Source organism: Phasianus colchicus, chromosome 13 (assembly GCF_987193195.1).
Source record: "Phasianus colchicus chromosome 13, bPhaCol1.hap1.1, whole genome shotgun sequence".
Lineage (NCBI taxonomy): Eukaryota > Metazoa > Chordata > Aves > Galliformes > Phasianidae > Phasianus > Phasianus colchicus.
The window spans coordinates 11,678,780-11,693,229 of NC_143448.1; the positions used below are offsets into that span (position 1 = coordinate 11,678,780).

General features: G+C 38.8%; 1 protein-coding gene across 2 annotated transcripts; it reads left to right on the top strand.

Moving 5' to 3' along the window:
- The first annotated feature begins 1,746 nt into the window (after window positions 1-1,746).
- NAE1 (NEDD8 activating enzyme E1 subunit 1) lies at window positions 1,747-14,442 on the top strand. 2 transcript variants are annotated; one of them, XM_031614953.2, is made up of 20 exons: window positions 1,747-1,886; window positions 3,015-3,118; window positions 3,210-3,270; window positions 4,178-4,208; window positions 4,812-4,883; window positions 5,181-5,260; window positions 5,649-5,758; window positions 6,065-6,174; window positions 6,703-6,765; window positions 7,022-7,085; window positions 8,082-8,173; window positions 8,756-8,815; window positions 8,909-9,042; window positions 9,989-10,064; window positions 10,388-10,427; window positions 11,420-11,506; window positions 12,493-12,585; window positions 12,980-13,094; window positions 13,166-13,215; window positions 14,165-14,442. In XM_031614953.2, exons 1-20 carry the CDS (start codon window positions 1,831-1,833, stop codon window positions 14,272-14,274), a joined length of 1,608 nt encoding a protein of 535 aa, XP_031470813.2. In that variant the 5' UTR covers window positions 1,747-1,830; the 3' UTR covers window positions 14,275-14,442. The 2 variants fall into 2 exon arrangements, with proteins under 2 accessions (XP_031470813.2, XP_031470812.2); XM_031614952.2 differs by having other exon boundaries at window positions 1,766-1,886; window positions 3,210-3,274.
- Window positions 14,443-14,450: the final 8 nt, after the last annotated feature.

Genomic DNA, 14,450 nt, shown 5'->3' on the forward strand with positions numbered 1-14,450 from the left:
TTCAAGAGGTCTCAAAAGAATAATTCCATCTTCCCCCAGTCTTCACAGTTAGCATTTCATTCCTCCTGAAAAGAGAAGTAACGATGTAGGAGCAGTGCAGCAGCTTAGGACAAATACACGGGTTCTTCTTCTAAACCTGTCACTGCGTTCTCATACCAAACTACACTTTGCATTTCCTGTTGCCAAATACAGAATAGTTTTTGTTTTTTGTTTTTTTTTTTTTAATAATTTGAGGGTCCGTTATTGAAATTGCTATGTAAGTACTAACTGTTACTGTCAAAAAGCTACAAGGAAATTAGGTTGCCAAATTGTAATTGAGCATATAAAACTTTGAAGACTTGAGAAACTGATTTTTTAAGGTGAGCTGTCTCTACGACACAGATCTGGTGTCATTGGGAAATATTCACAGAAGGAGATTGTGTCAGTTGGGGACAGTGCTTTTAGTAGATATTACTGTGTCACTGTAGAGGGATGGAGCTCTGTTTTAGGAAACATAAAAGGAAGAAAAGTCACTGAGTTCCAAAGTGAATGGCTGAAGGGTACTCCAAGAGCATTTGCTTGCATAACTTGGCAGTTCTCTTTGCTGAGCATCTTTAATGATGGCAACACACACTTGAACAACCTGACATATGCCTTCTTAATTTAATAGATATGTGTCTGATGCATCATTGCTTTTGAACAAAATAGGACAGAGATACAATCAGTTTGGATACAGGCTGCTCACCCCTTTGGAATACAGAGCCTTTGGAATACAGAGATAGGAGCAGATGAAGTGTTAAAACATTCATCACTCCAGAGCTTGCCTACACCTCAGGTTCTTGAGAGTATCTGGTTTATCCAGACAGCTCATCTCTCTTCTTACATTGCCATTACTGATGCTGCCAGTTTCTAAATGGGTGTCATACTAAGATGATACTGGGCAAGGTGGGGCAGAAAAGAGGAAGTGGTGCCTGGTTCTGGGGAGCTCCCAGCCTCCACACACCATTTTTGCTGTAACTTGTCTTTGACTTTTAAAGCCATATTTATGGGGCTGCCTTATGCCAGAAACAGGGAACTAAGTGTGAAAGGGTAATTCTTATAATTTATGGCTCGACCAGTGGAGGCCATGTAATTATAGCAGTCAGCAGGTACAGAATGAGCCAATTTTTGGTTTGGGAAGACAGACTGTTCCCACTAAATTTTCCAGCAGTTCCTCAAGCGACAACAGGAGGAAGGATTTACTGTGAGAGCAAACACGGAGCCTGAGAAGAAGGAAGTTTGGGGGGGGGGAGCACAGCAAATGGGAAAAGAAAAGAGGAAGCGCTATGCTGTGTTAAAACGTCATCTGCAAAGTATATAGCTCTGCGTTCTGACTGCACTGCTGTGTGCTCCATGTCGGTGGGCAGAGAGCAGACCAGGTGCAGCACAGGGCAGCGTGATGGCCCGTGTGGGCTGACGGAGCTGCAGCCACGCACGGCGCTGGGGCTGCTCGGAACTGGCAGAAACGTCGGCAGATGTGTCAGTGCCGTCCTTGTGGTAAGGTCTACGCTGACCTTACGTGGAAGAGATTTTGTAAGAGAAGAACATAGAGGTGCATACTACAGCAGATTTGGGGTCTTACCGTCCGATACTGATTAGCAACGACTGTAACAGTGCAAGCTGTCTTGACAGCACGCCCTGGGTCAGTGTGACGGTGGCTACCGAGGGACCACCGACGCTACAAAAGCCCCGCAGCCCCACAGCCCGACCCGCGCGGGGCCGAAGCACAGCGGCGCGCTCGGGGCTCCTCGGCCGCCCCGCCCCGCGGCCCCGCCGCGCCTGCGCAGCGCCCGCCGAGGGGAGCGTGCGGCCATGGCGCAGCCGGGCAGAGCCAGCCTCAAGGAGCAGCGCTACGACCGGCAGCTGAGGTAGCGCGCCGGGGCTCCGCGGGGCCGCCCTCCCCGCAGCCCGCCCTTAGCCTGCCCGCGGAGGGCCGCTTGTCGCGGTGCCCGGCCTCGCCTTTCGCCTCGGGCCGCGCTCATCTCTTCCGCCGGCGGCCTCCCCGCGGCCCTGGGGCGGAGGGCGCTGCGGCGGGACCGGCCGGCTGCCGGCTGCCGGGAGGGGCTCGGGTCGGTCCCGCCGTGCCGCTGGGAGTCCCGGTGCCGGCCGTGAGGCAGCGCTGCTCGGGATGGGGGTGGGCCCGAGCGAGCGGCGGCCCCTGCCTGCAGTGCGGTTTGTTGGGGCCGGGCCGGCCTTCACGTGCTTGCTAAGACTCGAGGTGGTTAGCAGGAGTCGTAACGCGTCCCGCGTCCCTTCACTGAGCCTCGGACATCGCAGCGCCGTGACGTCAGCGCTGCCCGGCCGCAGCTTCAGCCCGGGCGTTTCTGCCGCTCTGCGCTTGTTCGCGGGCGTCCCACCTGCTGGCGTTGTGGTTCTGGTCCCCTCTTGCTTTTAGTGTCCTGGCGTTAAACGTAAACAAATAAAAGAAGCTTTATTCATTATCTACGTTAACTGTTGCATGTGTGGCCCAGGCAGGCCGCGAGGTTGGCTGCCCCCGCAGCTCGGAGCGCTGCTTCCCGGCTGCCGCTGTGCATCCCGGTGTCTGCCAGCATCTCGGACTACAGGAGTGTATCATGTATAACTGAACCCATGGAAAACAAAGCATTCTGTTTTAATATTTCTTTCCATCGGCAACTTTTGCCTGGGGAGTGTTTTCACCCGTACTGATGGCTTAAAAGTTAAGTGTGTTACAGTAGAAAAATGTGTACGTGTTTGTATGATGTAGGGGATGAGGATGAGAAAATGAAATGCCACTAAATGGGTTTTTTCTTTAAGAGATACTCAGGCTTGTCATAGTGAGTTTTCAAAGTGAAAGCTTATTTCAGTTGGTGCTGGTTAGCTGTTCTCAACTACTTCCCAGCTAATGGGAAGTAGTATGCCAGCCTTCATTTGTGACAGCTTATTTTTTTAAAAACTTGTTTATTCATTTCTTTGTATTCACTTTGCCAACAGAAATGAAACACCTGCAGAATGTTTATGTTTTTATTCTAATATAGACTGTGGGGTGACCATGGACAAGAAGCTTTAGAGTCAGCCCATGTTTGTGTGATAAATGCAACGGCCACAGGAACTGAAATACTCAAAAATCTGGTGCTACCTGGTGAGTAAATGGCAGCTGTGTATGTCCTTAGTGATATAGCTGGTAGGTTCACATGATGTCTAGTCAGTCACACACTTTTTTTTCCACCAAGGTATTGGTTCATTTACAATTGTGGATGGGAATCGGGTCTCCGGAGAAGACGCTGGAAATAAGTAGGTTTGTTACTGTCTTTGTATACCAATGAGGAAGTAACAGGATTTCATAAGTTTTTCTATCCCTGTACTCTTTAAATTATATGAAATTATTCATGCTGTTAAGCCTGTATGTTTTTCTCCAAGTCTTTTATGGCTTTTGATGTTTGCGACAAATACAGCATACATGATCAGCACTTTGATATTTACTGCTAAACTTTTTTCCTTTAGTTGCTGTTTCCATACCTCTTTTCTTCATCAGGTTTATAAAGGCAGTGGTATGCTCACTACAAAAATATTAGTAAATAATTTGTTAGCTGTTATTGAGAAATGGATAAGATTTGCTTTCACCTCAGCATGGTTCAGGTTATCTTCTGCAGTGCCATAATAATTCTGCTGATGAAATGTATTTTCATTAGCTTGCTGTTGTGAAACCATGCCTGATAATCCTTCATTTGGTTTCATAGCTTCAAAGGGTATGCAGCTGGGGGATAGGATAAGGAACTCTGCAGATTGTTCCTACCAAAAATGATCTGTCTTTACTAATTCTAGATCACTCTTATAGTTCAGGCAGATAGCTACAAATATCTGACTTTCTAGGGGGTTACTTGTGGGGTAAGGATATTCTGTTACATGAAGAAATAAGTACTAATGAGTCTTTAATGAGCCTAGTGAAAATGAATCTGCAGTATGATCCTGGCTTCTGGGGGGTTTGGCTTGTCTTAATTTTCAGATTGGTGGCTGAGGCAGTGAAAGTTTCCCTTAAGAAATTGATCATGAAGAAAATAAAACCAAGGCAGAGAAGAGGGAAGCAGACTTCAATGAGAACTTTGTGAGAGTCAACAACATACTTTGCATAGAAGGGGGCTTTTAATGTTATTTTTCTTCAAAATAAAAATTCACGTATTGTGTTTTTTCTTCTTTTCAGTTTCTTCCTTCAAAAAAGCCACATTGGTCAGGTAAGGATGTAACTTTAATGTTTAAAAATGTCTCTTTAAGTGTATTGAAAGAACAAAAGTATTGAATAAATACTCCTAACAATACATCTGAGTAATTCCCCAAAATATATGTACTGGTTAAAAACTCTATTTTCTTTAATAAAATTTCCCGTGCTTATTTTTGAGTTTCATAAGTGAAAAGATAAACTCAGTTCTGGAAAGACTGAATGAAGAAAATAAGACCTGGTTGAGAATATCTTTGGAAGTATAAGGTGGAGGAGGATTGTGTTTGAAGGAGTAATGCTCAGAGCAGAGGGAGAGTGGGTGAGGGGGTTGAAACCAGAGGAACAGAAGAGTACAAAAAAGCTTTGAGTAACTCCTAAAAATGCTCCAACATACCTGGAAGTTCATAAATAGCTTTGCAGTTGTTTTGTTTTTGAAATACCACTAAAACTGGTGCCAAACAAGTGTATGCTGCTATGGCTAGTGTATTTTTTTCTCCAGATAAACAAAGCTTGGAATATGTTAGCTTATGAAGAAATCTCTTTAAGTAAGTGTAGTACTAATGTACTACATAAATTGCATTTCAAGATGCTAAACCTTGCTTTCATTGCTCTGGAACAGAGTCGTGCCCAGAGCGCTACTGAACTTCTGCAAGAACTGAATAATGATGTTTCTGGAAACTTTGTGGAAGAGGTTTGTTTTTCTTCCCAATTATTTGTGGATTTATTCTTTTCTTAAGTGTTACAGTGTTATGACTGTGAAATAATAACTAGCTGTTGCCTCTATAGTAGGGTAGTTTAAGTAGGTTCATGATAAAGAATTTTGGAGAAGGTCTTAAATTTCTGAAATTAGATCTGCGTATTTGAGCATTATTTTGTAATTTCATCACCACTTTGTAGTTTTGCTTAATGTTTTATATTCAAAGTTGAAAATCCTTCGTTACCAGAAACTTTTATCATGTTTTGTGACAAACTTTTTTCTACTATTCAGAGTCCAGAAAACCTTCTAGACAATGACCCTTCCTTCTTTAATCGATTTAACTTAGTGGTTGCAACACAACTATCAGAAAGGTAAAGAATCACTAAAGTTTTTAATACTCGGCGCATTGTCCTCCCACTCCTCTTGCTTACCAGAAAGCAGTAGAATTTATGCATGTCTGTAAGAGAGGTCTTTTGTCTTTCACAATTCATTGACATTTTTTTTGCTTAATTAATCTTCAGAGCATTTGTGAAAATGGAGTTAAATATAAATAAGACAATGGATAAACATATTTCCAGGCTATGATAAATTCCTGCGTGAAATCCCTTTCTATAAGGGAATGAATTACATGTGCTAAGAATCACGATAGTGGAATTCTCATAGAAAGCTTTTTACATGTGTAGCTTGTGCAAGAGTTGACTTCATAGTTAACTACTGTTCTCTGTATATCTGAAAGACAAATTGTCTTTTTCCTTACAGTACAGTGCTACGCTTAGCTGAACTCCTCTGGAATTTTAACATTCCATTGCTGATCTGTAGGACTTATGGACTGGTTGGTTATATGAGAGTCATCATCAAAGAACATCCAGGTTAGAGGATTGGGGGTTTTTTTGAGATTGTTTTCCATATATAAGGTCAAAAACTTGTGAGAGAGATTCAGCATTTAAGTTTTGCGTCGTTTGCAGTTCCTCACCAGTATACTATGGAAAAATTAATCGGAACTATGGACTGCAATAGATAGGTTTCAATTTTACTATCTTCTGACATTAATGTACACAAAGCACTTTAAGAATCAAGCAGCTAACCCAGCAGGTGATGAACTGCATTTGATTTATAGGTTTGTGTTGAAGGTTGGGCATAAAACATTGAAGTACATTGTGTAACTTCTTTCACAGTTGTTGAATCTCATCCTGATAATGCATTAGAAGATCTGAGGCTGGACAAGCCATTTCCGGAACTGACAGAGCACATTCAGTCTTATGACTTGGATCATATGGACAAAAAGGTTGGTATATGGTTTGCATTGTGTTCCCTAAGACATGCTGACACATGGGATTCTGTGAGAATGTCTCTTGGTGGATTATTTTTTTTGGTGATGAGACTTACTTAAATAGAGGTAACAAGGCACTGCTTTTAATGTGTGGCCCAAATGTTACTGTCTGTATTTAAATCTCTAGCAAGGAGCAGATCTTAGGAAGTAAAGAACGTTCATGGGCAGTTTGTTAGTAGACAGATCATGACTTCCTTTCTGCTGCAGAGCTTTGTAGGGTGGCTATTTGTGCATAATAGAAGTTCCACTTCAGAAAAGTTTCACTTAGCTTAGCCACACTGCCTTAAGACAAAAGAATAATAATTTGTGTTACAGTGTTTAGGAAATGTTATTCCAGAATGGAAGTGTGAAACATGGCATATTTGTTAAAGTAGTGGATATAGTAGGGGATATTAAAGTTTACATTTTAAGTAAGTTTATGATTTGTCTCTTGCTTTTGTCTCTTCTAAGCTTAACAGTAGTTTCTATGCTTTTCAATTACAGGACCACAGCCACACTCCATGGATTGTGATTGTTGCCAAGTATCTAACAAAATGGTTCAATGAGGTATAATGCAAAAACTGGATGAGTTATGAGCCTATTTTTATAATTTTTAATTATTTCCACTTCTACGGAGTTGTCTTTTCTAGACTAGCTTATTGTTATGGCAGTGTGTAATGAGATGGAATACTAAAAATATGAGTAATTAAAATACAAATAAATGTATGTGAACTTGGTCAGACTTGTGGAATTTAGCAGTCTGTACGCAATGAAGATATTAATAAGTATCTTTAATACAAATGTCTTGTGTTTTTATATTTAGAAAAGTGATCAGTTGCCTAAAAGTTACAAAGAAAAAGAAGCCTTCAGACAACTGATCCGGCAAGGTAATATATCCTAGGAGTTGATTTTCTGTACTGGTAGAAATGTGCAAGTTCTTTCAAAGTTAATTTATGGAAGTCTGCTGGTCTGTACAGTGTGATCGTTTTGCGACCTGTTTGCTTCAAACAGATGAATCTTAAGATTCCCTGATTTTCTTACACATACAGTTTAGCAGTGTTTCTTACTATTTAAGATCAAGAGTGTGTTTTGATTTGGGTGGGAGGAGAGACACTGAGAAAATCCTGCTGAAAATGTTGATACTAACATTGCAAATGTGATAAAGAAGAAAGTAAGTGGCTTTTGACATTGATTTTTGCTACGGACTTTAAGTGCTTTGTCAGTTGGCTGACCAAATTGTTGGTAAGCATTGCAGTCCTAAATTACTGGTCAAGAGAGATTATGGAGCTACTGAATATATTGCAGTCTGTGAACAGGCTTCATTTATTCAAGTGTTCCAATTGAACATCTTTTGCAGATGATAAAATTAACAAGATGTTTTTTGACATTTAAACGTGACCTACGTGTAAGTTGCTGCTAAGAATGGTTCTGTCACCTTCATCTGTAGTTTCTGACTGAGCAGTAGTGGCTAACTTTGATTAAACTAGTATTTTACTGGACTCCTTTTATTAATTGAAATTGCTGCCTGGATTCATAAGTATTTACCTTAAAAACAAACAAACAAAAACAGAAAAATAAGAGGATAAGAGGGAGAGTTTAATTTCTTGTTTAATTTCTTCTTAAGCAGCATCTACCTTAATTTTGTGATTATGAACTTATTTTTCTTACAGAAATAATTGTTATTCTTGTGGTAAATAAATTGTTTAACATCAGCACACATTTATATGTGGCTACTTCTGTCAGTATGTTTTGATTGATATTTCATTTTCTGCTACTGAGGTTTTTATGCCTCAGATACATACAATACCAATCTACTCTGTTGGTGAGACTGAAATGATGAGATGTTATTTGGGGTGTTGTGATGTGTTTTTTTCTTCAATAAGGTATCTTAAAGAATGAAAATGGGACTCCAGAAGATGAGGAAAACTTTGAAGAAGCTATAAAAAATGTGAACACAGCATTAAATACTACAAAGGTAAAGTAAACATACAATAAATTTGAAGTAGTATCAAATGCTTTACTTTTTCAGAACATTCACTTTTAGCATAGAGGTTCTATGTGCAACATGGATACATAGCTAAAAGAGGATGAGTACAATTGTAAAACTGAAATGATGTGCAGTAGATCAGACCTGGACTAGGTGACACTAGCTCTTGATTTGTTTGTTCATGAAGGGAAGCTGCCTTCCTGATGATTTGAAAGAATTAGACGACAACCAGAGCTCATTGTTCTGTTCCTCTCAAACTTCTATAGCTTTAATCTGCAAAGGATAATCCAAAAGACAGACTGCTGTAACAATACAGAATTAGCAGTCGCTGGTGGGGATGATCTTTGGTTTGAGTGTGGTGTTAGGGGTCAGAAAGTGTTCGTGAAGTTTGTATTGTATCAAAGCTGCTGGCTACAGTATTGATTCTATAAAGAAATGAAGGTTTGCAAAGGACTTCTGACTAAACAAATTCTGGTATCATTGGAGTTGGATCACCTATGTAATGAGTATTGAGGTAATTCAAGAGGTAAAATCAATTAAATACAAATTCAAATGTTTTTTTTTTAACAGATTCCAAGGTGTATTGAAGAGATTTTTAATGATGATTGCTGTATAAATCTCACAGAGCAGGTAATGAGTAATTACAGGTTTGATGCATAACTATAGAAAAAAAACATCATAAATAACACTTAAAGTGTATGTAACTTTCTTGTCCATTTGTAGTCCTCTTCCTTCTGGATTCTGGTTCGAGCTGTAAAGGAATTTGTGGCAAATGAGGGGCAAGGATGCTTACCTGTCAGGGGCACAATTCCTGATATGATAGCAGACTCCAGTAAATTTATCAAATTACAAAATGTGTAAGTATCCTTTGTTTTGTGGTGGTTGTTTATTTTTTTTTAGTAACGAGTCATCTCTATTTCATCTCTATTTCATTAGTTCAGATCTGATTTAAGAAACAAAAAATAGTATGTCAGAGGTGAGAAGGGGATGAGAAAGCCCTGCAGACTTGGTCTGTCTGCTCCTGTCTGCTGTCTGGAACTAGGGCATAAGATTTTTTTCATATGTTCTAGTTTCCTTAAGCGTTAACTACCTTTCTTAGTTTCAGGTGTAGAAAAGATCTTCCTACTGATAAGAGATCCCATAACCCAGCTACTACAGTCCAGAACCTTTACTTAAAATCATTTATTAAACACACTTTGTTTTTTCCCTTGGAAAAACTTGCAAGCCTGCTTACAGAAATACTAATTTCCTAAATAGTTAATTCTAATCAATCCACTTTGAAAGAAATGCTCAGTAGAGGGTGAAGACTTGTGAATGAACAAGTCTTGCAAGCGCTAAGCAGCGGTAGCATGGATGAGGATTTTAGGAAGGCTATCTTTTGAATATATTTATCCTCAACATAAACTTAATTATTCTTGTACATTCTGGACATGATGCAAATTATTCTGCCAAAAAGACTTAAGTGTTGCTGTATTTTCATTAATTAATGAAACAGTAGGAGCCCAATGAAGGACATACAGCTGCTCTTCTAAAATGTAATAGTATTACAAACAATTAGAATGTTTTTTGCACTGATAGGTTTCTAGAGTGGGTATGCATGTAGTGTGTAAATCAACAGCTCAGCTCTGACAAGCAGTTGTACAGAGAGATAGTAAGTACATGCATGGCCTTTAGGTAGCTCACTTGCATTTGTGGTGCCTTGTCTTGTCTTTATAATGTAAACCAAAAATAAATGGTTTTCACTGCAAAGTCTGAGATCATAGTTTTAAGCTGTTATTATTAAGACTGTTTTATTATTGACAGGTACCGTGAGAAAGCAAAGAGGGATATTGCTGCTGTGGGTAACCATGCTGCTAAATTGTTACAGTCCCTAGGCAAGGTAACTACAAACATGGTTTTTCTAACAGGACATAAATATTTTTCTTCTGTACAGGTCTAAGCCAAAAGAGACAGATAAGAAAGAGCTTAATTATATAATTCCTTTAAAAGTACCCAAGTAACTTCTAATGTTTATTATCTGTGGTCTGTTTATCACTTTTGGTCTAGTCACGTAAAAAGAAAATACACGTCTGCATTATTCATTGATCAAAGAACTTATTTTACAAAAGTGAATAGTTATTTCACAATTAATGTATTAATGTCTCTGAAAACATGGCACGTTTGGCCATTGTATGTACTGTGAGTAGATATTCTCTGTTCTAGGCACCTGAATCAATTTCGGAGAGAGAATTGAAATTACTTTGTGAGTATGCTTGGATTCCATTACAGCGACTATGAAAATAATGAAATATTCAGAAATGTTTGGATGATCATGGAGTTATTAAATGTTACCTCAATATTTGAGGTTTTTCAAGTGTTTCCTGAGCATTTGCATCCCTCATTTTCAGTGGAGGTAATATGTTAGCATGTTTCAGTAGTTAGTCTAGAAAGAGTGGCTTTAAAATAGATGCAGTACTTCTCAGGTCCAAATGTCAGGCAGCAGGCTACCTCTGCTTCCTGTGATTAAATACCTCATTGCTCATGTGCAATACAAACATTAGAGTGTGAGCTCTGTAAACTTCTTGTAGTCTGTAAAGATAAAAAAGGGATGTAGGGAGCAGGCGTAGTAGGGAAGAGTAGTGTTCATGGCAATTCAGGTTGTCTATTTTGAGTGTGCATATGTGTAATCACACAGCAACCTGAATCACCTTGCAACTGGAAAACTTTCCTGTAAGCATGCCACCAAGACCATGCTGCATTGATTGATCTTTTGCTACATTTTTTGAATTATGGGTAGTAACTGCACATTGGGTTGGTTTGCTGCAGTAATACTGGAGTAAAACCTTTTTACTGCTTACTCTCAATTTATATTCTGACAGTACAGCTACATGTTAAGTAGTAGAAAATAGAGAACCCATGTTTGTTTTCCTCATGGAAGAGGACAACATGAACCTGATGGCTGTGGTGGGTAAATTACTGTAAAGGAGATGCACACACTGTGGGCTGTTACATTAACACAGTTATGTTTAGAATCCAGAACCAAATAAGCAAAAAATAGGTCTTAAATGCTTGTGAATCATAAATGTAAATGTTGTCTAATACTTGGTAGTTTGAGGTACCAGAAGAAACAGAAGTGTCAATACAATGATTATTTTTACTGTTTGATTTTAACAAATCAGAGATATGGATTCATAGATTCAATAATTGATGACACATTCAATAAGTAATGCTCTTCCTTTTGCACCTTCTGCTTAGGCAGCAACTCAGCTTTTCTTCGTGTAGTAAGATGTAGATCTCTGTCTGAAGAATATGGCTTAAACACTTTTAACAAGGATGAAATTAGTAAGTATTCCTTTTTGACACATACTATAATTGCTTTTTCAATGTGAATGGTTTGGTGATCAAAGTGAATTGTATTACACATGCTATTTCTTTATGGAGTTTTATAATTTGCCATCCACTGGAATTGTTAACTCCAGAATATTGATTTAATTCTGATTTTTGAGAAGTTCAGAGATGACCTTACAAATCACTGTAGGTTTATTCTTTATTTCAAGTTTTATTTATAATAATAGCACATAAATAAAACACTTTCTTTAAAATTCTCTTTTCTGTATGTCAGTTATTTCTGACTGAGCTGGAATGGTGCTTTTGCCTGACCAAAGATTTAGTGATAATTATCTCAGCCTTTCACAGTTTAGGTTTTCAATATGTAAATATAAATGAAATAGAAATGTAGTTACTTTATAACAATTCATTATATATTTTTGGAACCTGCATAAATTTAAAAAAAAATCTGGAAATTTTTTCATCAGAATTTGTTTAGATGAAGGCCTTGCACATCTGCTGCAGCTTCTGGACATAAAGTTACACGTGTATAAACTAAATGTATACATAAGCTTTGCAGTATTCCCCATTCTGGTAAAAGTTCCTTGAATTAGTTGATAGTATCTAATGCAATTTAAGAAACAGTTATTGCTTAGATTACTAAACTGTATGTTAAAACCTGTGTTTTATAATTAGACATCATAATTTGTGAAACATGCATTGCAAAGCCTGAAACTACAGCTTATGAGTATCCTAATTAACACAGCAGCTGGCAGTTAAAACATGAACATCTTCATTGAACAGAGTTTATATCAAATATGTACAGTATGGTTTTGTCACATGAAATCATGTATCTGTCAGCTGACCCATTTATATTCCCAGTGGCAAGTTTTTGTAAGAATTCTGCTTACAACAGAAAATGTCAAGAAATACTTGATTTCAGGTAAAGTCCTGCTTTTCACCTTATAATACCAGCTAACCACTTCTCTTGCTGTTTTCAGTTTCTAACATGGATAACCCGGACAGTGAAGTAGTGTTGTACTTGATGCTACGGGCTGTTGATAGATTTTATAAGCAGCATGGTAGATATCCAGGTATGTTTATACAAGCTATGTCAGTGCAAGAAATATAAAAATCCAGTAGTTAATACAGTACTAGTTTAAAAACTCCATGTAAGACATTTGTTGTGTTTTCATATTAATGCAACTTTAATGATGCACAAATTGTATTATGTTTTTTTGGGGGAAATTTAAGGAATTTATCTAAATTGATACCACTGAAGTGGTTTATGAATTAATTCAGCTTCACAGCAATTTGTTATTATCATGAGGGGCACCAATAGAATGATTAAGTGCTAGTCTACTATTACTAATATTAGTTAGCTTCTTTTCTTTTTCTGGAAAATCTCTAGTTAAGCTGTGTTTTAACCCCAATAATTTTGAATATAGTATTATAATTCTATGACCAAATGGTGAATTTATTTTCCAGGTGTCTACAACTATCAGGTAGAAGATGATATTGGAAAACTGAAGTCATGTCTTACTGGTTTCTTACAAGAGCATGGTTTGTCTGTAGTGGTGAAAGATGACTATATTCATGAGTTGTAAGTATAATACCATAAGAGCCACCTTGTAAAACTGACCTGAAAATACTAACTGTTACTTTGCTGTCCAGTTGTCGCTACGGAGCTGCTGAGCCACATGCTATTGCTGCCTTCATGGGAGGTAAGAACGCTGTTGTTTTGAAGGCCCGTAAATAACAAAGCAAACTGCAGTTGTACCTCCTTTCCTTCAGAATCTATTTAAGCCATGGGCTTGTCAGAGCTAATCCTGTTATCATGGACTGTAGTCAAAGTCCTTTGTTCTTCAGTTGTGACTCCTGCTGGCAATGATTTAGAGTAAAAGAAACCAAGTAAACTGAAAACAATCCAGGTGGATTGATTATAGTATATTAATAAGAAGGATTCTTTTAATTGACTGAAAAAGGCTTTTTTTAAGGGATTACTTAAAATAATTTTGAAGTCTGATATTCATAGTAATACCAAATGAATTACACAATTTTAAAGGAAAATGTGTACAGTGTTAGTTCTGTGTTAAGTGCTGGTTAGATACAAATAGCTGTTACCATTCACCTTAATACCTGCAGATTGAATTATCTAAAAAAAATGTTTCAAGTTAACTCATACATCACTTCTGGGTGATCTTCTGATTTGATGTGATGCAGTGCCAGCAGTGGTTTCTTTAAATGCAGTGTAGATTCAGAACTTCTGATGAAGCAAAAGTGGGTATGTATGGTGCTTTAGGGATGTATGTAAAGATAGGTATTTTGTGAAGAAATCACAGAACTCATTCTTCCTATAGTGGAGCATAAAGTTGACAGTGAAGTGACACTTTATTTTTACACTGTAACTGTTGAATTGACATACTTGAGTGGAACTTTTAAAATAGAACTTTCCACAGTCAGTCCTTCGGCAATCACAAGTTGTGTGCAGCTGTGCATGCCTGTACGTGGCTGTGTAGATACGTGCCTAGAGAAACGTGTACAGCAGTGCACATCCAGCCAGAGCTGGGGCTGTCAGAGCTCTCAGAGCTGGGGTCAGTCTGCAGGATGGAAGTCTCGTCTTTGTGGGGCTTCAAGTGCCCTTGTAACTACATGACCGTTTTTTTTTTATAGGAGCTGCTGCTCAGGAGATCATCAAGGTCATCACGGGGCAGTTTGTGATTTTTAACAACACCTATATTTACAGCGGGATGTCACAGACGTCAGCCACTTTCCAGCTGTAGGATGACCATATCCGTGCGTTGCCGCCGAGCGGTGTTGCAGCGCTCCGTACACAGCGCTGGTGCGCCACGGGCCGGGCCGTCGGGCAGAACCCGCACACTGAACGCCTTGGTTGTCATGTTTTGTTGGTTTTTTTTCCTGAGGACGAATAAAATGATCCCAAGTCTTGACTGGAGCC

Bases quoted from the DNA above. Each gene is read 5' to 3' on its own strand.
- NAE1 (XM_031614953.2), top strand. From the start codon at position 1,831: ATGGCGCAGCCGGGCAGAGCCAGCCTCAAGGAGCAGCGCTACGACCGG. The intron at 7,086-8,081 runs GTAATATATCCT...TTCTTCAATAAG, and splicing joins CAGACAACTGATCCGGCAAG to GTATCTTAAAGAATGAAAAT. The intron at 10,428-11,419 runs GTGAGTATGCTT...CCTTCTGCTTAG, and splicing joins GAGAGAATTGAAATTACTTT to GCAGCAACTCAGCTTTTCTT.